This window comes from Acanthopagrus latus, chromosome 22, assembly GCF_904848185.1.
Source record: "Acanthopagrus latus isolate v.2019 chromosome 22, fAcaLat1.1, whole genome shotgun sequence".
NCBI classification, from domain to species: domain Eukaryota; kingdom Metazoa; phylum Chordata; class Actinopteri; order Spariformes; family Sparidae; genus Acanthopagrus; species Acanthopagrus latus.
The window spans coordinates 20,318,405-20,339,561 of record NC_051060.1 but is presented as its reverse complement, the minus strand read 5'-3'; the positions used below and the strand labels follow the sequence as shown (position 1 = coordinate 20,339,561).

The following is a 21,157-nucleotide window of genomic DNA, read 5'->3' as shown; positions in this document are numbered from 1 at the left end:
AAGCGAAAGCACGAATGACGCGGTCTGTAGCCAATCAACGACGAGGATTACGACTGAAGCGAGGCGTCGGCGTCATCCCTTCGTTCGGATTGGATAAAAACTCCAACCGTCTCCCGCAGGCCCCGCCCCTTACTAGGTACTTCCTGCGACGCTAGCTTGGCTGCTACAGAAATAAACCTCCTTGATGTGCAGGCAGCGGGCAGGGTGTCCGCATTGACTGTGAGCGACACACCGGTTTATGGAGGTCGTGTAGGTCCAGAGGACAGTTCTGTTCGACTTAATAGTGGCCGAGCTCGATAACCGGGCGCAGAAAGTAAAACTGTCAGCATTTGTGGATTGTCAGGTCTTATTTCGAGGAGGGGAGGGGGCTCGTTACCTAGCTAGCCAGTGCAAGCTAACAGAGACGCTTACCGAAAGTGTCACTTAAACCGTTAGCTAAATAGAAACGGGCACTGACAGCTGTACGAAGTAAGAAGTATTGTCCAGAAACAGAAGTGCATAGAAGTGTCGGGAGCCTCTTCAGCTAGCGTAAGGTAACATTTAGTCCCCAAGGAAGGTGACGTGCGGGAGCGGTGATGGACTTCGTTGCGGGATGCATCGGAGGTAAGTCAGTGCATCCGCACTTTACATCGCTCCTCGTTTCATTTGAGAGGCATTACAGGGTGATGGAGCTGAGGGGGAAACGACAATCTGATCCTCTTGTATCAGCATCAAAACACAAACAAACTGATGTGATGCAACTCTATCATAATATTGCAAGTGCATTATTCAGATTCCACCGCGTGTCGGCAAACCGAAGACAATACTGGCAATTCCCTCAATACCACTGATGGCTTTTCACCTGGTGGCAGACTGTGACGTTCAATGAGCGTTAAGTTGTGACTGTCTCATCCTGCTTCAGACACAGGACAACTAGAATATGATAATGTTAAGTTTAAGTTTTCGATTGCTAAAACTGACCCTCTAGGAAATTTGGTCAAATATGTTTACCTTCACAGACACATCTAATTCAATTCACCCGATCTGTTAATGTTCATTGTAGATCCTGTTAAAGGGTTTACATGGGGATGATATATGTATGTCCTTCCTCACAAAGGGTGCTCCAACCTTCAGTATTTCTCCATCAGGCCACTCGCTGAGAGCTGAAAGCATGCAAACACAACACAAGTGCAACCCGAGCTGGCTGTTCAGAGTTTCCACACAGCACACACCCCTTCTCAGACCAATCCCATGCAGACCATGTGGTTTTCCCACCCTCTCACAGTGTGTTGGAATTCAGGGTATCATCTGCAGTCAAACAGGAAGTTGGTTGTTGCTGTTTAGGATTAGCCTAGTTTGTGTTTAGCTTCACACTCAAAGTGAGGTTAAGCAAAGTGGAATGATTTTTCAAAACCGGTAAAGTTTCATTTCAAGCCTGCATCCCTCAGACCATAAAAGATGGGTGTTGTCATACTGATGATATTTGTGGTATCAACCATGATGCAACATCCTCCTCTGCTTGTTTTTCATGTGCTCAGATGATACCAGTATATGGGGTCAATGACCGCTCATCATTGTGTCAGACACACGCCTGCCTGGGTTCTTTTCCTGGCTTACGGCTGGGACTCATCCCTGATTGGCTCTTTTTACAAATGAGTCAGGTGACAGAGCAGGCGCTTATGTAGGATTAGCCTGCTGCGGTTTGTCAACACGGGTACACTCAAGTTTATTTTTGTTTCAATATAATTTAACTGTTTTCCTTTTATGATGATGTTTTTTCAGTCTTATGGCAGTCTAATTACATTTTAAGATTATTTTTTCTTAAACAAATTTAATTGTAAACAACTATGTTTGCCAACTTGTGACGAGCATTTGTCACTGTGTTTGACTTGTTGTTGACTAAAGGATTAATGGACAGATAACAGTAATAATATGGTCAGACATAAAAAAAGTAGCTGTCACTGCTTTATGTAAGTATTTTGACGAGGTGTCCATTAATTCCTGTTAATGGACACCTTGTCAAAAATTATTACCTGGATGCCAGAGCTGCGGTGTAAAGCTAGTTTTATTTTACTCTGTTAATTTATAATATAATCATGCAGAAATGTGTGTTTTGCCATTTATACAGCAAATTAAATAGGCTACCTGACGTCAAATGAATTCGCAACATTGGCCACGACAATCTAACACATCCACAAGTATTTTAAGACAAATTAACATCATCACATTGCCTGTAAAAAACTTACACAGCTAATTATTTGATTATATAGTTACTTCCTTCCTTTCTGTATATACTCTCAATGCTCTTTGTGGTCAAATTGGGAACTTACATAAAGTTTTAACAGGTGAGAAACCCAAACTGGCATCACAACATGTGCAGCACAAGCCAAGGTTATGTAACTTTCAAAGGCGCCCTAAAGAAAGTTTTAGAGGTTGCTGATGCCCAGCGAGCTGGCTCGATAAGGCAGGGTTACCCTGGAGGAGGTGGCAGCAGGCTCTAACATTACACAACAGTGCCAACAGCGGGAACTTTGGCCCCCAAAGAGTAATAGGTCTGATGTGTCATTGGGTCCAGATCTCTTAAAATATTTAGAAACAGTGACATTTATGCTGTAACTGTGTGGGCAACGACAGCTCAACAGAGGTTTGGTGTCAGAGTTATGACTTTATTGGTCGTACAAAAGCTAAACACGATCGATGTTAAAGCTTACACAGATTTCTGGAAAAAAAGCATAACTCACATACAAGGTAACAAAAAGGCCACACTGTCTTTTGATATGATTAAATAGTCATCATTTTTTTAATGTAGTTGTCTTTTGTCTTTATTTCCAGGTGCTGCTGGAGTCTTGGTTGGACACCCATTTGACACAGTAAAGGTAGGCAAAGGTTTGGTCACACAAGTCAAAATGTCTGCCATGAAAAGGGTCTCTTGGTTACTCCCTTTACCTCTGTTACGAGGGATTGAATGTCAGTAGGGAAACATTTTCAAAGTGTAACTGTTGACTGAAGTGTGTCATCATTTTCCAGGTGAGGCTGCAGGTCCAGAGTGTCGATAAGCCTCTGTACCGTGGGACATATCACTGCTTCCAGTCCATCATACGGCAGGAGTCGGTACGTGAATAAATTCAGTTGTAAATCTACTGCTGATATGCACAGTCAGCAATATTACTGATACATGTGTATGGCAGTGTTATGGTTTCCAAAAAAGTTGTAAAACAAGTAAAACACAATATGATTGTTCGCTGATATTTTTTTGATACGCACAAAACAGTACGAAAACAATATACTTAATGTTTCGCCTCGTCAACTTCATCAATTTTTGTAACGTTATGAATATTCTGAATTTGACCCCAGCAACACATTTTAAACAAAATATGTCAGCTGGTCAGTAAAGTCAGCAAAAGTTTATAGGAGTCAAGTAATGCTCCAAAAATACCTGTTTGGAACATTCCACAGGTTACTACCTGTTTGGAGCAGTAAATCTGTGACCTGTCTGCTCAGTACATTTTGGAATTTAGGGCATTGAGCAGATGCTTCTGTCCAAAGCGACAGACAGTGATTCATACAGACATTCATACATTAAAAGTGGTGATGTCATGCAAGGTGCCGACCAGCACATCAGCAGCAGTGTGGGGTTCAGTATCTTGCCCAAGGACACTTTGACATGCAGACCAGTGGATTAGAACCAGTGACCTTCTGATAACAAGATGCTAGCTCTGCCCCTGAGCCACAGCTGCTCAGCTACTGCTCTTGATGACATGTACAGTATGTAATATTTGTGTTTGACAGAATCTATCTTTAGTGGGGTCCAGTGAGTGATAGCTGTTATGGTCTGTGAAATCTGTGAGGTCAGAGTGACCTGATAGTGGAGTTACATCACTCTTGGTCATATGACTGAAGGCAGGAGACAGTTTGAGTGGGGGTAGCGTGTTGTTTTACTGAATATGGTTGGACTTGTTTGGTTAGGCTGTGCTTTTCCCACGTTGACTTGTTTAAACTTTCTTTTCTCTCGAGTTGTTACTGTTTTTAGTTTTTATCATTTATTATCATTTTTTCTTCCAGGCAACAAAGATGGCTGTTTTCAGCATGAGAAGTACATTTTAAAATCTAATTTATATCATAGGATTTGTTATTATACAGATAATAATATCTCCCTTTACCATTACCCTTTCATGTAGAGAAAAAAGATCAAGTCAGACCTGTTTCACCTGTTTCTAGGGCCATTATTTAAATAGCTCAGGTATTCACACATTCTACTGCCTCTGCATCAGTGACAGTTGCAGCCTTATGCACATAGTTGGGTCATCTATACATAAATATTTATGTCCATGACATTCTTTTGAAAGTGACTTCTTAGAATTCTTGCGGTCAAAGATTAAATCCCTTTCATTCGCAGACGTTGGATGAGGCCTCCAGCTGCAGGGCCAGTAGTTTTAGTTTTAGTTTTACTTCCTGTAGTAAAGAAAAGTATTACAGAAAGGCAAAAATGGCCATCCTGAAAAGATGAAATACCTGTAGAGTCTGGTCTTGTACTGTATAGCCAACAAAGATAAAGTGGAGTTCATGAAAGAAGGAGTCTCTTATTGGGATGGAAGCACAAGTGATCCATGCTGTGAGAGTTTTTGCCACTTTTCCTTTCCTTTTTTTCCTGATGCTGGGATAACCTGCTTTTTTGGATATTATATAATTATGTTATTAAAGCACATATTCAGGGTTATGTAACAAAAAGACAAAGTTAAAAGAGATGCTAAATTTAACCCAGGTTGCTGACAAACACTGAATGTTCTCATTAGATTAAAAGAAAAGTGATCCCCTGGGTGCTGGTGATTTAATTTTATGGGGATGTGTTAACACATCTTGTCTAATGTGATGTCTCCTACCCTCTCCACAGGTATTTGGTTTGTATAAAGGCATTGGATCCCCCATGATGGGACTCACATTCATCAATGCCATAGTGTTTGGTGTTCAGGGAAACACCATGCGGCTGCTGGGAGCTGACACCCCCACAAACCAGTTCCTTGCTGGTGCGGCAGCAGGCACCATCCAGTGTGTCATCTGCTGCCCCATGGAGCTGGCTAAAACCCGCATGCAAATGCAGGGTACCGGAGAGAAAAAGTCCTCCAGGAAGCTGTACAAGAACTCCTTGGACTGCTTGGCACGCATCTACAAGCGGGAGGGTCTGAGAGGTGTAAACAGAGGCATGGTGACCACGCTTATCCGCGAGACACCTGGCTTCGGTGTGTACTTCCTGGCCTACGATGTGCTAACGCGCAGCCTCGGCTGCGAGCCGGACGACCCTTTCATGATCCCCAAACTGCTGTTTGCAGGGGGCATGGCTGGCATCGCCTCCTGGCTTTCCACCTACCCTGTGGACGTGATCAAATCACGGCTGCAGGCAGATGGAGTGGGTGGAGTCAACCAGTATAGCAGCATTGCTGACTGCGTACGACAGAGCGTCAGGAGAGAGGGCTACATGGTGTTCACGAGAGGCCTCACCTCCACGCTGCTACGAGCCTTCCCTGTGAATGCAGCTACCTTCGCCACCGTCACCCTCATCCTGATGTACGCCCGGGGGCGGGAGGAAGGACCTAAAGACTGTGAGCCGGTTCAGCCAAGCCACCATGCACAGATCCAGCAGCAGGCCCAGCCCTCCAGCCTGTGACAGCACAGAGGGGCTCACCCTCAACCTGGGCACTTTACAAGAGCATGGGGAAGACAAAACATACCTAAGGACCCATTAATTACTGTCAGACGAGTCATTCCCAATTTTAATTCAGACTGTGCCGGGTTTATATAAACTTTAATTTCAAAAAGGAAGCAAAGGAATAACATTTATTTTAAGCAGTAGTTTAAGTTTCTGGTTTGCCTCTGAAGACGCAGACTTGTAAAGGAGATGGTGTTACCTCTATTGAGAGAGGAGCTATGAGATTCATGACGGTTCTTATCTGCAGCTTTTATCTATGAGAGACGTCTTATAAAAGGCTGTTGTTACAGAACGGTTGGTGATGGTAGTGTGCACACTGAAGGTTGTCTGTCTCTCTTGACAACATTTATCTTGAAACGTGCAGTGTTTAACTGCACCTGTATATATCATCGATCTTTTTTTTTAAATGTACGTTGGAAACATTTTTCCTGCCTTATAAGATTTGTGTAAGGAAGCTGAAGCAGCTGTTTGTACCTAAACTGTATCCTCCGAAGAGCCAGGCAAGAAAGAGGGAAGGAATGTAGCATTTGATAAGTGTGCGGAACTTATCACTTGTGTCTGTTTTCTAACCAAAACAACAAACTGCAGCTATAATCGCATCGTCACTAAAGCACTGTTAGTCAACACAGGACAGGTGAACAGAATCCACTGGTCTGAAAGGCTGATTAGGGACCGAGTGCAAAGTGTGTTTGTGTGAGTCGGGATCATAGATGGCACTATGTTTTATGTCTCGTTTGGTTGTTCGTCTGGCATGTTGTGTTTTACCGAGTAATGCAACGTTTTGTCATTGTGACTTTACTACTGTATTAAAGGCCTGATCCAGAGGTGGAACGTTTTGTAAAAAAAAAAAAAAAAAAAAAAGTTTTTTTTTAATGTATTTTTTATTTATATATTTAAACATATATATCTTTTAAAGCTGCTCGTGAAACAGTACTGAAAGGTCAAAAGAAAATGCCAGGGAGATCCTTCAGAGTTTTCAAAGCAGTTGAAACTGAGGGGCCAACGAATTTAAAGCTGTTGTAGAGTTGTTCTTATAGCTAACCTCCTGTGTGTTTGGCAGCCGGCCGTCCCCTCCCTCCTCTCCATATCACCCTTCTTGCACCACTCCAGTGTTTGTTTTTTCTTCTTCGCTTGCTGTGTTTGGTAGCATTATCAGTCACAGGGAGCGCTGGAATTGGAAGCTTACCTTTTCCGCCATTGTCCGTAAACTGCAGGACTGTGCATGTTCCCGAGCAGACAGGATCGCCTCTTTATGGACTTCTATGTCCTGATGGGACACCAGATCATTTATTTTTCTCTCTTAGTGTATGGGCAGGGAGAGGAGAGACATGGGCTCCTAAACGAACACTCTGTAACAGTGATGTTTTAAAAAGAAAATAAGGCTTACAGCAGCTTTAACTTTATCTCAAATTTGAATGCAAGACCCATGATGTTCCCCCAGGGGTCACTGTGGTCATCTGAGATGGTTTCAACTGCAATCTGATTGGGGCAGATTTGAATAAAATTGACTGTAGCCTCAAGCACTGAAACATTTTTGTTATTAGACAACCTGCAGTATGAGGGGGGAAAAGAAAAGTCTGAGGAATTAAAAACTGACCCTTTAAACGGTGCAGAAAACTTAATTTCTTGATGTTAGTTTCTGTTCATTGAGCTAACAGACCTGCATTCAGTGTCCCTGTGGAAGATTCTTTATTTTCCTAAAGTTGACCAATGTGTATTTTTGTGTACATTATACTGTACCTAATCTGGATCGGGGCTTTAATTAGACATATTTATTTTTGAAGTTACTATAGTATACGAATAATGTACAAGTATTGTTAATGAGTGGGAATTGTCTGCTTCCTGCATGTGTGTGATCAGTATCAGATGACCTTGTCTGCATTTTATGCCTGAATGTTGAACTTCTCGCTGTAAAGCAATCTCCCGTACAAATGCATACGTGTCAGTTCCCCTCATCAGTACAGCTGATGATCCAAGATTTTTCTGAGCTTTTTCCGAAGTTGTAAAAGCTTGCAAACTAATCAAACCACTGTTGTCATGAGGATATTATAGAGAAGGGAATCCCCAGATGCACTAAACCCTTCCGTGTGTTGAATGTATTATACCTGTGGTCACTCACAGGTGTTTGGACTCTTGTTAATCATATTTAAGTCAAATGTCAGCAGTCTGAGTCGTTGAAAGCAGCCGAGAGGCACTTGAATGTCTCTCTTGTTATGTTTTCGGGCTTGATGGTGGGTGGTGGTGGCAAAACAAAGTGGAAAGTCTGTAGAAGCTGCTTGTGTTTGATCAGTAATTCCACCTCTGTTACCTCTCGCTAAAAAGATCTGAAACTTGGCGGTCACCATTTGACAGCTAATATTTAGTCCTGCTGATGTGAAGGATGCAATATGTACAGGATGTAACTTTATTGATGCGAGCTCATTCTGAAGTGGTACTGTAAATTATATATATATAAACATACATATATAACATATATTTTTCAGTCTGAAGTAGTTGTGTGGTTCCCTGAATGTCTGAGTTTGAGCAGTTTTCAAAGTCTCTATTTGACCAGTTTGAGTTGTTACACTGGAGAGATTTTATCTGAAAAACTGAGATATTTTTGTAACATAGTCAAACTTTAACCTGTTTGTCTAGATTTGTCACTGAGGATCTGTACAAATGAATAAAAAGTGAATTCAGCAGCTGCTTGTTTGTCTTGAATCTAACCCTCTCTACTGTTGTACTGATGAAGACAACATTTTGCATTTTATGATAAGTGCAGAATGTGTCCTTGTTGGTTACAGTTAGACATTTACAGTCACACTGTCACAGCTATTATACTTTTTGTGACAGGTTTTTCCCCTTCCACTTTTGCTGTGTTGACAACGCGTCAACCAAATCAGTGAAGCCATACCACATTTATTCTGCTACCTTGCACCACAAAAAGCCCTGAACAGACTGTAAACTAGGTGGGAAGAAAGGACACCTGACAGGAAGAAAGGAAAGGAAGAGGTGAAGAAACTGGCAGGGACGAGCTCTAGCTGTAAGCTTTTTATTTTGTACTATCTTTTGACTCTGCAGTGCCTCCATCATATTAGATGAAACGAGATTTGTAGATTTGTACATCGCATGTAGCACAACCATTTCCCATGACCCCCTTCACAAGCATCTTTTTACAAATGTACAAAACGTTTGTTATCATCATACCTCGTGTTAACTAAGCGATTTTTGAAATGTTCACAAATCTCAGTGTGCATTCAGAGATTGTTGGACACATCTTCAAATAAAAAAAAGGGCATGCGCGCATCGAGACACAGTTACACAACCCTCTGCTCACAACTGTAAATGAAAAATGGAAAAAACTCCAATAATGAGCTCATAAAGATTCATATTGTCACATGATCAACCAGAAGAGTGACTGTGATTTTTAATCACTGGAGTAAAGCGCCATCTGGTGACGGGAGGCAGTAAATGCAGCGATGTCTTAAAAGGGTCATCCAGTTCATCCACATTAAGAGGAATAAAGGAGGTGAGAAAGAAAGGAAGAGAGAAAGACAGACAGACAGAAATTAGGGCTTCTCCTTCTTCTTCGTCATTTTCAGTGACAACAGAAGTAAGGAGGGAAACCTCAGCTCCAGGCCAGCATCTCTTAAGGTTTTCCACATCAGGTTGGTTGAGGATGTTGACAGATGCAGGAAGTGTCATTTTAGTTGCCCAACGCTGAGCGTAACAGCACTGACCCTCGAGTGTACTTCTCATAATGCACAGATTGAGACGCAGGATGGCCGGACTCATTGACAACCTCATGAGGCTGCTGCTGCTTTCTTTTATCAGAACAGGCAAGTCAAGCGTCAACACAATCTCGTCCTGTGATCTTAGTTTGTTTTTTTTTTTCCTAATCTTATCTTTCTTTTTCTCAGGCGCAGACGGGGATGGTGGTCTGATATTTGTTGGACAGAGCTACAGAATCACGTTTCCATGTGAGAAAGGTTTAGTCTGCTTCCACATATGGCACCTCAGCGCTGGAGAAACAAGCACGTACATCGCCATCGTCATTATTGGAGAGATCCAGAGAGCTGAATCAGAAGACGAGGGCCCTGAATGCTCCATGCAAATCCAGGATCTCACAGAGGAGGACGTCGGACGCCATCGCTGCCAACGAAGGCCTGACGACTTCTCTCCCTACATGGGTGAGTGCTGTGAAGATTAAAGCTGCATTGCTGTGTGGGTGGTTATATAATCCATTTCGCCTGATAAGGCCAAGACAGAAAAAAAACACACAAAAAACATACATTATTTCTTGGTTTCAGCCCCCTCAGCCGCCCCTGAGGTGAACCTCATGCCTGGCAAAACGGTGTCACTGCGGTGTTTTCTCCTGGGACACTGCGACACACAGCTGCAACCGGTCAGCCTGGTGTGGGTGGATGAAACCGGCGCTGAGATACAAGAGGACTCGCAACATCAGGTTGAAAAGCAGGATTCTTGTGATATCACTCTGACTGTCACCTTTCAAAGTCCTCAAGACAGGAGGTTCAGGTGCCAGGCGACTGCGGGCGATCAAGTCCAGACTTCAGAAGAGCTGCGGGTCAGAGTCCCCGGTCTGTACCACTCGATCCTGACCCACTGACTTCAAGGTGGGGAGAGCAGAAGAATGAATAATAACAAATGTTAATTTCTTTGTAGCTCTTAAAGGAAGAGGAAGAGGATTAATCATAGATCTGGCACCTGAAGATCAAGGTATGTAAACCAGTGTTGCTACCATGACAGCAAACAGGCCTCGATTTGGGCGGCCCTGGTTTAAAAACATGCAAACACTGAGGGGCACTGGTTTCAATTCAATCTAAATATCAAAATAATAGTTTGACATTTTGATGAGGATGGCCACCACTCTCTCATATCTAACATGCGGCTGGAGACAAGACACGGTTAGCTTAGCTTAGCTCAGCAGGAAGTCACTGCTTCCAGCCAAGAAATACTCCTGCACACAACCTACAACTTCACAACTAACCATAAACTATCTGCCGTTTCTTCTCTTTCATTTTCATAGAAATTTAAACAAATTAAAATTACATGTTATCATGTGAGCTTTAGGTGATTTTGCTTCCTTTTTGCCAAACCAAGCTGGCTGTTTCCCCTTGTTCACAGTTAGCTAAGCTCAGCTAACTGGCTGGTGGCTGTAGCGTAGCGCAGAGTGTTATCAGTCTTCTCATCTTAACTCTCATCCTTAAAGGTCAGATATGGTTCGATGTCTGGTCGTTATTATGTTAACCGATGACGTCCGTTTGGGTTTTCAGATGACAGCCAGGACCTGAGCGGCGCTGCTGTGGGGGTGGTGGCATGTGTGGTTTTGGCTGCGCTGGTTGCAGCGTTTGTTGTGAACAAAAGGAGAACAAGTGAGTCCTCCTAAACATCCTGAACCTAAAGAAAATGGTCTGTGGAAATCGCTAAACAATGGAAAATTGTCACATACCTGTTGACCACACACGAAACTAAACACGCACCTCCAAACATGTGTCCACATGACCGCTGGTCACATTGCACCACCGTGTGCTCTGTGTGGTCTTTGAGGCAATCATAGGGGAGATGTGCTAATATCCTACTAGTTGAGTCTCCACTGTTCCAACACAATTTGTTGTAACGTATAAATGTATTTTTTATTCTAGGAAACCAGCTGCCTGATGAGTCTAGTAACACGACCAGCACCAACAACGTGAGTCGATTCTTATTCAAAAACACACACAGGGAGATATTTTCTTGCCTTTGGCCACTTTGAAAGTTAACGTCGAGTGTGTGTTTTTGTTTTCCCTTTAGGTGACGAGTGCAGACGATGTGATCTACGCTGACGTTATCCTCCCCGTCGCCTCTGACTGTGTGTGGACCCACGAGAGTGAGACCACTGAATACGCCTGCATCCGGTACTAGTCTGCTGTACACATTCTGAGTCGCTGATTTGCTCCAAATCAAATCCCCTGAATTATAACTCTCTGCATAGTTTGGACCTCAGGTCTTTTGCCCCTTTCAGCCACTTTGCATTTTGACTTTTGGACGATTGTTACATGATGTCTACCTCAGCACACATTACTTATTGTTGACCTGTACGTATTTCTTGACTCTCTACGTAGCCTGTGAACTGAAATCAGCATCCATTGTCAATGACGTTGTTTCTCTTCTTTTCAAAACTGTACTCAGGTCTACAATAAATCAAAACATGACAAACTTGATCATTAAGTTTGTGATATCTTGGACACAAACCTGAAAATTTGCTTGCATAAACATGCTGAGTTAAATTCTGTTTGGAGCCGGCGTCACTCTCCAGCTCTGTCAGTACACACACAGTCACACCTGCAGACACACACACACACACACACACATACAGGCAGACACACTCAGTCACAGCAGGTGAGAGACTGCCGGAGCCGGTCCCAGCGTTGCTCTATTTGCATTTTAAATGTTGCAGCCAGCCCACTACTGTGTTCACAGTGCAGCGCAGCACAGCTAATCTACACACCTAAGGTGTGTGATTGGCTACAGCCAAGAGTCTGAGGGGGTTGAAGAGATGGTGTGCAGACACAAGAAAGGGGGAGATGAATAAAGTTGAGCAGCTGTACTGGCAGAGGTTGCAGTCGCCTGATGCGTATCACATCAAATGGATCGACGATATGCTCATTTCTTGATTTTATATTTTCAAAAACATGCAAAGGAGGAAAGCAGACAGATTTTTCCTCCAATTTGTTTACAGCCTTACAGTGAGAAGAAGATGAAAGCAAGGAGGGAATGTAAGACAGAAGCAGCCATGAGTAAGATTCTCATGTGGCATATTCAGTATATTTGGACACTATTACGTATTGAAGCAGTGAAGCTTCTTTAAAATCAGTGTAATGAAGTTGGATCGAATCGTCTCTGGTTTAATAATGAATTAATCAAAAGACTGCTACTGGATCTCAGGCCTCCTTAAAGGATAATTTCACCCCCAAATAAAAATGTAGTCATTATCTGCTCACCCACAATGCATTTCTGGAGCTTCACAGAAAAACAGTGTCGCAGCATTCTACTAAACAATTGAAGTAGTTGGGGACTAAACATAAACATAATGTGGCTCCATAGCTCATCTGGTAAGTCTACACAAACCCTGAGATCCCAAATTGATTTGCAGAGATTTTATTTAAACCCTTTTTTAAGTCTAAATCTCTGTAGCCACTAAGCTGAAATGGTGGGTGAAAAGTGGTTGCATGAGCTTGGAGACTTGGACTACCTGGGATGAGCTGTATGAAGCCGTTTTCAACATTCAAAAAACTTTTTTCTTACATTTTAAAACAAATCTGAGAGTGTTTAACAGAATGCTGCAACACTGTTTTGCTGTGAAACTCCCCAAAAATGTTTTGTTGTTGGCTACAAAGCTTCACCGGACTGTCCATCGACATGGGGGTGAAAAAAAAAAAAAACTGAATTAAAAATGGGCTTTTAAAGGGGCACTATGTAGTTTTGGAGAAGAAATTCAAACTCAGAATTTTAGTATTTACAATATAAATGAGGTCATAATACAAACTTGTACATATTTATCTTTTCCATAACTGAATAAACAGGAGGAAACAAAGATGTTCTCAGAGGGAAATAAAGTCCTCAGAACACTGTCTGAAGCTAGGGGGGTGGCAGGGTCCGCCACATGTAAACAAAGTAAAACAGTATGAAAATGTGTCGTTCTTTAAGGTCAGTTTGTTTATTCAGTCAGTCAAACAAAGACAGCTCCTCACGCTCAGCGAAGATCTTTCTCTCCTGATTAAAATGTCTTTCCTTAAACTACATATCGCTCCTTTAAAATGAAACGCGTCCTGATGGTGTGACCTCTCTCACGCTCCGCTCCTCAGACACTTTCCTCTTGGCCGTTTCCCGATAACCCGTTTCATCATTCGAGGTTTTACACCGAGTCAAAGGCTGACCTTGCCGCTCGCGTTTCAGCAGACTTTCAAGTGACTTCTGAGAGTTTTTTCGGGCTGAGAGGCGGCAAGTGAGGGGAGCTCTTCATTAGGAGGGAGAGCTCTGTGCTCACACACGCGTTACCATACCTCTTAACAAGTGGGTGTCTACATTATCTCAGCTTGCAACGTCAGAAATACAAACCAGCGGTGTGGTGGAATTGTGCCCATTCTTCTGTTAACCCCCCTCCCCACACACACACACACACACACACACACACACACTAATCACACTGATAAGCTGCAGGTCGAAGCCTTGAACCTCGGTGAACTCAGGCACCAGCTCGTCTGCCAGGCGGTGCTCGGAGTGGACGGATCAGCGGGGGCCAAATGCTGCTCTCCCCCTGGTGTGTGAGTGTGCTCGGGGTATACAGTAATGGAGGCGAGGCGGCGTGGGGGTTGGGGGACAGTGGCCGGGATTGTTGTGCGTGTGTGGAACAAAAGGCCTTGATGACTGAAATCCTGCAAAAGGCAGGAGAAGGAGGTGTTAAAAGTGATACAGTGGAGGAACGAGCAGACATGGAGCTCAGGAGCTCCTTCTCTCCTCTCATAAAGTCCACACCCTGTCTGCACATCTAATCCACAAAAAACCTGAAGGGGAAAGTGGCCGACTGAGGAAAGAAAATACAAAACTGCAGTGCAAGTTCATTGTTTCAGATGCTTCTCACACTATATTCTAACCGTTAAAGAGGGATTTCATCGAGTTTAACCAGCGATACAATTAAAATCTAGGCACAATATCATTTTGTGCAACCAAATGAGAGCAAAGACATGAAAAAACAAGATTGCTCTGGGAAGCACTTGACAAATAACCTTGGAAGTGACCTGTGGACATCTGGAGAGGGCTTTGACAGATGAAAAGCAGAAAAAAACAACAACGTTGAAGCGTTGATAAAAGCTTAAATCACCGATACCTGTTAAACCTACAGGCTGCCTCTGTGGGCCCCTGATGACACGTTGGCTTTTGTTAACACTTCACATTGAAATTGACCCTGGCTGGAGTCTACTGGAGGAGGAGGGAGGAGGAGGGAGGAGGTGTTTCTTGACGACAGAGACAAAAAAAAAAAGGCGAATCGACGATTGACAATTTCCTGGAGGGAGGTGCTGCTTATCACTCCCGAACATCTCCCTGCGCTGCTCACCGGAGGAGGACAGGACACACACCGGGGCTGGACGCGCACAATGGACTAAAACTCCCAGAGAGAGAGAGACAGACAGATCAACACTTATCAGCTGAGAAGCCGCCCGCTGCAAACAAGCCACTTTCTTTCAGTCTGTGGACGCTCAGGTAGGAGCACGATTGTTTTGTTTTTTTTCCCAGTGTTGCTGTTTTCTCTGCGTTGCGACCAAACGAGCAGTCGTTTTGCGTGTTGCGTGTTCAAGTGATACCAACTTACAAAAACAATAACCCTCAAGTGATTCAAACGTCGGAAGTTCAGTGAGGCGTTTGAAATTACGCACGGAGAGCCCCAGACGCACAATCAGGGCGCAGCACAAAAAGTAGGCCACACAGTTTCAGGTAATGACTTAGAAGTTGAATTAGTTTTATTTTAACAATTCACACTACTGGCTCCTTTTTTTTTCCCAGAAAAAAAGCCCATAAAACACACTATCATCGATTTTTACTGACATTTGCTTGGATGTAATTTGTTTTCAGGCCTAACGTAAAAGATAAGATAAACCTTTAAGCGGAGGAAACAGCTGTGGTGTTGCTGAACAGTTAAACTTGCACTTAAGTACCTCATATATCACTTAAATTATTCAGCATGCAGGAATGAATCCAGTGCAATAAATTAGTGAAACCTGTTTGTTTCGTTCTAAAGGCACCGGCAGCATTTAATTAAAGGGTCACTGTGTAGTTTTCGGAGAAGAAACTCAAACTTTAATGAAACAGAGGATCATTTACCTTTTGCATAACTGGATTGGTTTAAAGCTAGAAAGGTGGCAGGGTCCGCCAAATATAAACAAAGTAAACCAGCATGAATCTGTGTTGTCCTTTTTTGTTTATGCATTAAAAAAATATAAGTCAATATCTCCTCTGATTTAAAGTTTCCCCAAAACTTTATAACGCACCTTCAAAGCTGCAGCTGTTGTTTTTTTTTTTCCTCTAGTGGACAAACCACAGTAATCTACATAATCCAGTCTACAGTAAAAGGCCTGATGTAAACATCTAACTCGAGAGATTCCCAGAACCATCTGTTTTTACTCATCACCATCACAATCATTCACCGTCTCTCCCCCCTCCTCCATCTCCTCCCTCCCTCCAGCTCTCATCAGACCAGGTATGATTCAGAGGAAGGAGGTCGTGCTGTCTGTACTGGGGGAGCTCCAGGAGGCCACGGAGAGCTCGGGCCTAGACGCTCTGACCAGAGCGGCCCTGGAGGTGGAGCAGGTCCTCGCTCCCTTCCAGCTGCCCGGGACCCCCTGTCAGGACTTCCCTGACTGGGCGGGCGTGGACGATGAGGCCCGCGGTCTGTACCCGGCCGACGCACCCATGAGCCTCCTGCCTCTGAACTGCAAAGGAGAGGGCAACCTGTTGTTTGATGCAGTGAGCATGCTGTTGGTGGGCAGCACTGATCTTAGCTTGGAGCTACAGGTGAGCGGCCATTGTTTATATCTTGCTTTCTATTATCTAAACGTATATTATAGCACTACGTTACTCATATTGCAGTTTAGCCACTGGAGGGACTATATCAGATTATGTGCAGGCACAACAAAAGGCTCTATGCTACTTCTTCTGCACTGATGCTTAAATGTGTTAAAATTGATGGAATAACCCTTTAAAACAGTGCTTTATGATTGTAATATTAACCGCATTGTTTGGTCCCCTGCAGGTACGGACAGTGGTGGAAATGGTGCTGTGGAAGAGATATTACCTGTCTGGGATGATAGATTCAAAAATGATGCTTCAGGCCGTTCGCTTCAGTCTCTGTGCCGAAGAGTCTGAGGACATGCTCAACCTGCCTGTGACGGTCTTGGAGGCCATCTTTGATGCGGATGTCAAAGCGTCCTGCTTTCCCGGCTCCTACGCCAACATGTGGCACGTGTACGCCTTGTCATCTGTGCTGCAGTTTAACATCTACTCCATCTACCCCATGTTCAACCTCAAGATCCGACCCTATTTCAACCGCGTCATCCGCCCAAGGACCTGGCCTAATGACTCTGACCCGCTGACCCTTCATGTCATGTGGTCTGGCCAGCTGCAGTCTGAGTCGTTGTTCAGGCCAAATTATTTTGTGGCACTAGTCCAGACAAGTGACCTCACGTTTGGAAGCCCTAATAGCGAGCAGAGAGAATCTCCGACTGACGGCGAGGAGCTCTTGAACCCGGATTCACAGCTGTCGTACCCGAATTTGAAGGACAAGTACAACATCACCAAACGGACCTTCTACCGCTGGAAGAGGCAGACGCAGGAGCACTGCAAAAAGTCTGCTGCCAGGTACGAAGCAAAGTACTTCCTGCAGGCCTGCTACTTGGAGGGTAAGCTCATCCCTCTGCACCAGTTCAAAGAGTTTTTCCCAGAGATCTCAAGGTCGTCTTACTACAACTGGAAGCACGACCTCCTGAAAACCGGAGGGAACTTCTCCACCTCATCATCCACCGGAGAGATCAGTCCGGGAGAGAGCACAGAGCAGGAGGCCTGGTCTTCACCGGAAGCAAAGCAGGACGAGCCAGACCACCATGACAGCGTGGCCAGTATGTTTGGCCTCAGCGTAGGCAAGCTGGATCTGGAGCGTGCCCAGAGTGTGGCTAATATGCAGGAAGCTAAGCGCTGCCTGCAAAATTGCATCGCCATGAATGCCTCGCTCCCCTTCAGGGTCTTTAAAAGAAGTTTCCCAGGGATCTCCAGATCCACCTACTACAACTGGAGGAGAGAAGCCATGCTGTTCAACAGAGGTTACAAGGGCAGTGTCGGCAGCAGCGAGGACAGCTCCGATGCAGACAAGAGCCAAAGTCCAAAAAGTCTGTCGCCAGTCCTGCCGAACGGCAACCAGCCGGTCTTTACCAGAATGCGGGTCTGCAGGAGGAAGCACAGAAGTTTCAGGCTAGCGTACATGAGTAAAAAGCAGCTCCGAGATGCTGCAAAACTGCATGTCCAGAAGTCCAAATGGTCCCTCACAAAGTTCAAGCTCAAGTTCCCATCCATGTCCCCCTGTTTCTACTGGCTGTGGCGTAGCGGGCAGAAGGGCAAGAAGAAGACGGTCACACAAGACTCAGAGATCCACCTTCCTCAGCGTCTTGAGAACACTGTGACGGAAAACAACGTTATGGAGAGAAGGGTGGATAGTCAGCATGGGCTTCCATTTGTTGAGAGTCCTAAATACTTACAAAGTTCCTCCATGCCCCCCTTTGATGCCCCACATACAGAGCACACCCTTCACGGAATGACACCCATAGATGAGCAGATGTTTGCGATGGATGTTGTCGCCCTTGCCAACTTCAAGGCCAAAGCCAAGCTGTTCCTGCAGCGACGCTTCGAGGAGAAATCCTTCCCAACGTTCAAAGAATTCCGGTCCTACTTCCCCTTCACCCCGCGCTCGACGTACTACATGTGGAAGCGAGCTTTATATCACGGGGTGTCGCTGGTTCATGGGTAAGCATGCAGAGTTTTAAAAATGGGCTTTCAGGATACAAAAGAAATCTCTGTTGAAGAACTTCTTGGCATTCAACCCACTGCCTTTTTTGCTGAAAACAACCGGCTACATTCACCTTGTAGACGACACGTTCTTGAAGACTGAGTATGCCGGCTTTGCATCCAAATGCATTGTGTCCTCCCTCTGTCTCTGTCTCTCCCCCCACCTCAGCTCATTCCTCCCTCGTGGACATTTGCACGTGTGTGAAAAGAAACTTGGTCCGCTTAAACTCTGCATGTTGCCCTCCAGGCAACAGGCAGTTCAAAGCTGCTGTTTAGTTGCAGTTTGTTTGAAGCCGTTTCTCCTCCATTCTCCTTTTTAATCCTCGCTCAGCATTGTACTTGTGGTCCTTTTTTTTTTTATTTTTTCACTTTTCTTTGTAGTAAGATTGTTAATGCCTAAATGTATGAGTTTTTTTTTTTTTTGTTGATGCATGTGATACTGCTCCAGGAAAGTCTTGGTGGTTTGTTGATTTTTGATTATTTGACTGTAAAGAGCTGCCAGTATTTGTTTTCAGAGATGGTTTACTCGCTCTTGTTCAGATATATTCTGTGTAAACAGGTTTCCAGTCTTTTCTCATAGTCCCCCCCCTCCCTTTTTTTGGATTATTGAATGTAAACACCTCAGGGAATCACTTTGTGCACCCAGGTTTTATGTGCTTTTTTTGTGCCATTTTAAAGACCAACTTTTTAAGATTGCCTCTTTTTCTGTGAACATGATATAAACTGTGAGTTTTGTCACTTTATTTGCACTAAAATAGTTCCCATCACACTGTTGAATGTATTGTCTTAACCATCATGCACCCTTTTGGTTAAGTTTGGTCTATTTTTGAAAAATGTCTACTTGGTTTCTTTACTTGAAAAAAAACGGAATATAAATGAAGATATTTTATTTTTTTGTACGATCCTTCATTTCAGAACTACCTATTTCATTATTATGTTGGGGAGTATCAGCCTTTATAAGCTACCTTGGCAGTTTGTTTTTCAGCCTCTGTTACACCTCCTGAATTATAGATCTCAGTTGGCATTTGTACTTGGTGTATTTATTTTTCTTTTTCATTTCACATCTGAAATCAGTACTCTGTGAGACTATAATGTTTAACTGATACCTTCCAGTCATTCAGTCGGTAAAGGAATCTGTGCTGTCAGGCTGTATATCAATAAACCATCAACCAGCATCACCCTGCTTCATTCCTGCTTAAAAAATTCTCATATCATGGGCAATTTAACGCAGCATTTTGTTGCCGGGTGTTGGGCACAACCTTAGGAAATGGTGCTTCGGCGTGTCAGATCATTAACACAAACCGTGCCTGACAAATTGTTAAAGCCACCGCGTGTTTTATGCTCCACAGTGTCGAAAAAGCAGGCGTCGCAATAAGTCAGGCCACTGTAAAACCTCTTTGTAATTTTCCTAAATCAATTGGTCGTCCTTCCAAGTGAGTGAGCCATTGTTCTGGCTGAGGTGATACCAATAACCCCTCGCTAAGCACTTCTAATCTTCTGCCCCATCAGCTGCATCTCGATTTGATTCTCTGACTGGATAAATTGGACAGATGAACACATCACGCACTCGTGGCAGAGGTCTGCAGGGTGTCACGACCCCGAAGACAACTGGGCCATGCCATGTTAATTTACGATGACAGTACAGTGCGCCGGTCCAAATGACGAAGCAAAAGACAAAATTAACAAAAACATCCTGAAGTGCAAACAGACAGGTCAACCCGAGCCAGTGGCTGAAGAATAGCAACGAGCTTTGAGACTGTTTTTCTGTGTTGTGGTTTTTGCTCACTGCCTTTTCTCTGTTTAGCTATTGTGCTTATGGTAATGAAGGTAATGGTCAAGAGGGTGGAATTAAGTACATACAGGGGGGAAGGGGTTAATTGTATGCATGAGGATAGAGGTGTTTGAGATAAGGCCAGGAACATCCAAGAGTTTGGGGGGAGGGCTGGAGGTGTAGAGAGAGGGAAGAGGGGGATCTGTGATACAGACTGTATTGTCTTAAAAATCAACACAGAAACCATGTTTGTTCTAATAATACCAGCTGCTGCATGATCGTACAGCCTTTTCATCTTCACTATTTTATTTACTCTGTATTCACTGCCATTGTTTATGTTGAGGGACAAAAGAAATACCTGCATCTATATGTGTATTTAACAGAAAACCTCAGAGTGTGAACAGTTTAGAAATTATCTTATCAAATCTGAGGATCAACCAAGACCAGTTTCATTTTCAAGGTGAGGTGATTTTCATCAGAGTTGTGGAGCAATATTATTTTTTTATTTGCTATTTTTTACATCATGCAGTCAAGGTTAGCCTGCACCGAACTGAACTCCCCTTCAGCATGTTAAGCTTCAGTCCAAGTTAAGAGCCTGATGTCAAGGGTGTTGTTTTTATATATGTGGTTAGAAAGTGAAAAACAGTTTCTCTCAACTTGATGGAATACAGAAAGATAACCTGCGCATAATCTGTTAAATCTCCTCCACCGGTGTCACTCAGCGGGGTTGTTTGCGGGTAACGTAGGTGCCAGGATTTGAAAAAAAAAAGGTCCAGGAATGAGTGCTCCTGGGAAAACTAAATGAAAGGAGGCTCATTGATAAACTCCCTGGTTCTGCTCAGTTCTGCTGGGATGGATGAGGAGTTTGAATGTGCTTCTTTCTTTGTGCTTTTCATACAAACCGTGTTGTCTTGCAGGGATTTTTCTGGTGACATCAGGTATTCTGTTCCCCCAGTCGGGACGTGTCTACTGTGCTGATTGTGGTTACCTATAATAATTACCTCACCTGAGTGTATTGATTGTGAAACTGCCAGAATACATGCGGAGGAATGGCGGCCTTTGTGGCAATAATTAAATAGTCAAATGGGAGTGTTCTCATCTTTCTTCTTAAAGTA

General features: G+C 43.7%; 3 protein-coding genes and 2 long non-coding RNA genes across 9 annotated transcripts; 3 read left to right on the top strand and 2 right to left on the bottom strand.

The window, feature by feature from the left end:
• Nucleotides 1-141: 141 nt before the first annotated feature.
• On the top strand, nt 142-8,364 carry slc25a29 (solute carrier family 25 member 29). The gene is made up of 4 exons (XM_037086332.1): nt 142-603; nt 2,812-2,855; nt 3,007-3,090; nt 4,871-8,364. The coding sequence occupies exons 1-4, from the start codon at nt 576-578 to the stop codon at nt 5,639-5,641; spliced, it is 927 nt and encodes a 308-aa protein (XP_036942227.1). The 5' UTR covers nt 142-575; the 3' UTR covers nt 5,642-8,364.
• A 298-nt stretch (nt 8,365-8,662) lies between these two features.
• On the top strand, nt 8,663-11,883 carry LOC119012467. 4 transcript variants are annotated; one of them, XM_037086330.1, is made up of 8 exons: nt 8,664-9,330; nt 9,431-9,501; nt 9,583-9,852; nt 9,973-10,260; nt 10,346-10,399; nt 10,957-11,055; nt 11,326-11,372; nt 11,474-11,883. In XM_037086330.1, the coding sequence occupies exons 2-8, from the start codon at nt 9,444-9,446 to the stop codon at nt 11,582-11,584; spliced, it is 927 nt and encodes a 308-aa protein (XP_036942225.1). In that variant the 5' UTR covers nt 8,664-9,330; nt 9,431-9,443; the 3' UTR covers nt 11,585-11,883. The 4 variants fall into 4 exon arrangements, with proteins under 4 accessions (XP_036942223.1, XP_036942222.1, XP_036942225.1 ...); XM_037086328.1 differs by having other exon boundaries at nt 8,663-9,330; nt 9,431-9,852; XM_037086329.1 differs by having other exon boundaries at nt 8,664-9,501.
• Nucleotides 9,863-11,219, bottom strand: LOC119012470. The gene is made up of 3 exons (XR_005072480.1): nt 11,133-11,219; nt 10,169-10,289; nt 9,863-10,073 (listed from the first exon to the last, which is right to left on the bottom strand). It is a non-coding gene; the product is annotated as an uncharacterized LOC119012470 (long non-coding RNA).
• Nucleotides 11,884-13,357: 1,474 nt separating the features above from the next.
• Nucleotides 13,358-14,680, bottom strand: LOC119012469. The gene is made up of 2 exons (XR_005072479.1): nt 14,550-14,680; nt 13,358-14,097 (listed from the first exon to the last, which is right to left on the bottom strand). It is a non-coding gene; the product is annotated as an uncharacterized LOC119012469 (long non-coding RNA).
• Nucleotides 14,681-14,755: 75 nt separating this feature from the next.
• vrtn (vertebrae development associated) lies at nt 14,756-19,449 on the top strand. Of its 2 annotated transcripts, none has more exons than XM_037086325.1 (3): nt 14,756-14,923; nt 15,903-16,231; nt 16,470-19,449. In XM_037086325.1, the coding sequence occupies exons 2-3, from the start codon at nt 15,920-15,922 to the stop codon at nt 18,231-18,233; spliced, it is 2,076 nt and encodes a 691-aa protein (XP_036942220.1). In that variant the 5' UTR covers nt 14,756-14,923; nt 15,903-15,919; the 3' UTR covers nt 18,234-19,449. The 2 variants fall into 2 exon arrangements, with proteins under 2 accessions (XP_036942220.1, XP_036942221.1); XM_037086326.1 differs by lacking the exon at nt 14,756-14,923 and adding an exon at nt 15,013-15,154.
• Nucleotides 19,450-21,157: the final 1,708 nt, after the last annotated feature.

What these genes read in the sequence shown, in the direction of transcription:
- slc25a29 (XM_037086332.1), top strand. Translation starts at nt 576, where the DNA reads ATGGACTTCGTTGCGGGATGCATCGGAG. An exon ending in ACCCATTTGACACAGTAAAG is followed by an intron (nt 2,856 to 3,006) that starts GTAGGCAAAGGT and finishes ATCATTTTCCAG; the next exon opens with GTGAGGCTGCAGGTCCAGAG. An exon ending in CCATCATACGGCAGGAGTCG is followed by an intron (nt 3,091 to 4,870) that starts GTACGTGAATAA and finishes CCCTCTCCACAG; the next exon opens with GTATTTGGTTTGTATAAAGG.
- LOC119012467 (XM_037086327.1), top strand. Translation starts at nt 9,423, where the DNA reads ATGCACAGATTGAGACGCAGGATGGCCGGACTCATTGACAACCTCATG. An exon ending in GCTGCGGGTCAGAGTCCCCG is followed by an intron (nt 10,261 to 10,345) that starts GTCTGTACCACT and finishes ATTTCTTTGTAG; the next exon opens with CTCTTAAAGGAAGAGGAAGA. An exon ending in TGTGAACAAAAGGAGAACAA is followed by an intron (nt 11,056 to 11,325) that starts GTGAGTCCTCCT and finishes TTTTTATTCTAG; the next exon opens with GAAACCAGCTGCCTGATGAG.
- vrtn (XM_037086325.1), top strand. Translation starts at nt 15,920, where the DNA reads ATGATTCAGAGGAAGGAGGTCGTGCTGTCTGTACTGGGGGAGCTCCAG. An exon ending in ATCTTAGCTTGGAGCTACAG is followed by an intron (nt 16,232 to 16,469) that starts GTGAGCGGCCAT and finishes GGTCCCCTGCAG; the next exon opens with GTACGGACAGTGGTGGAAAT.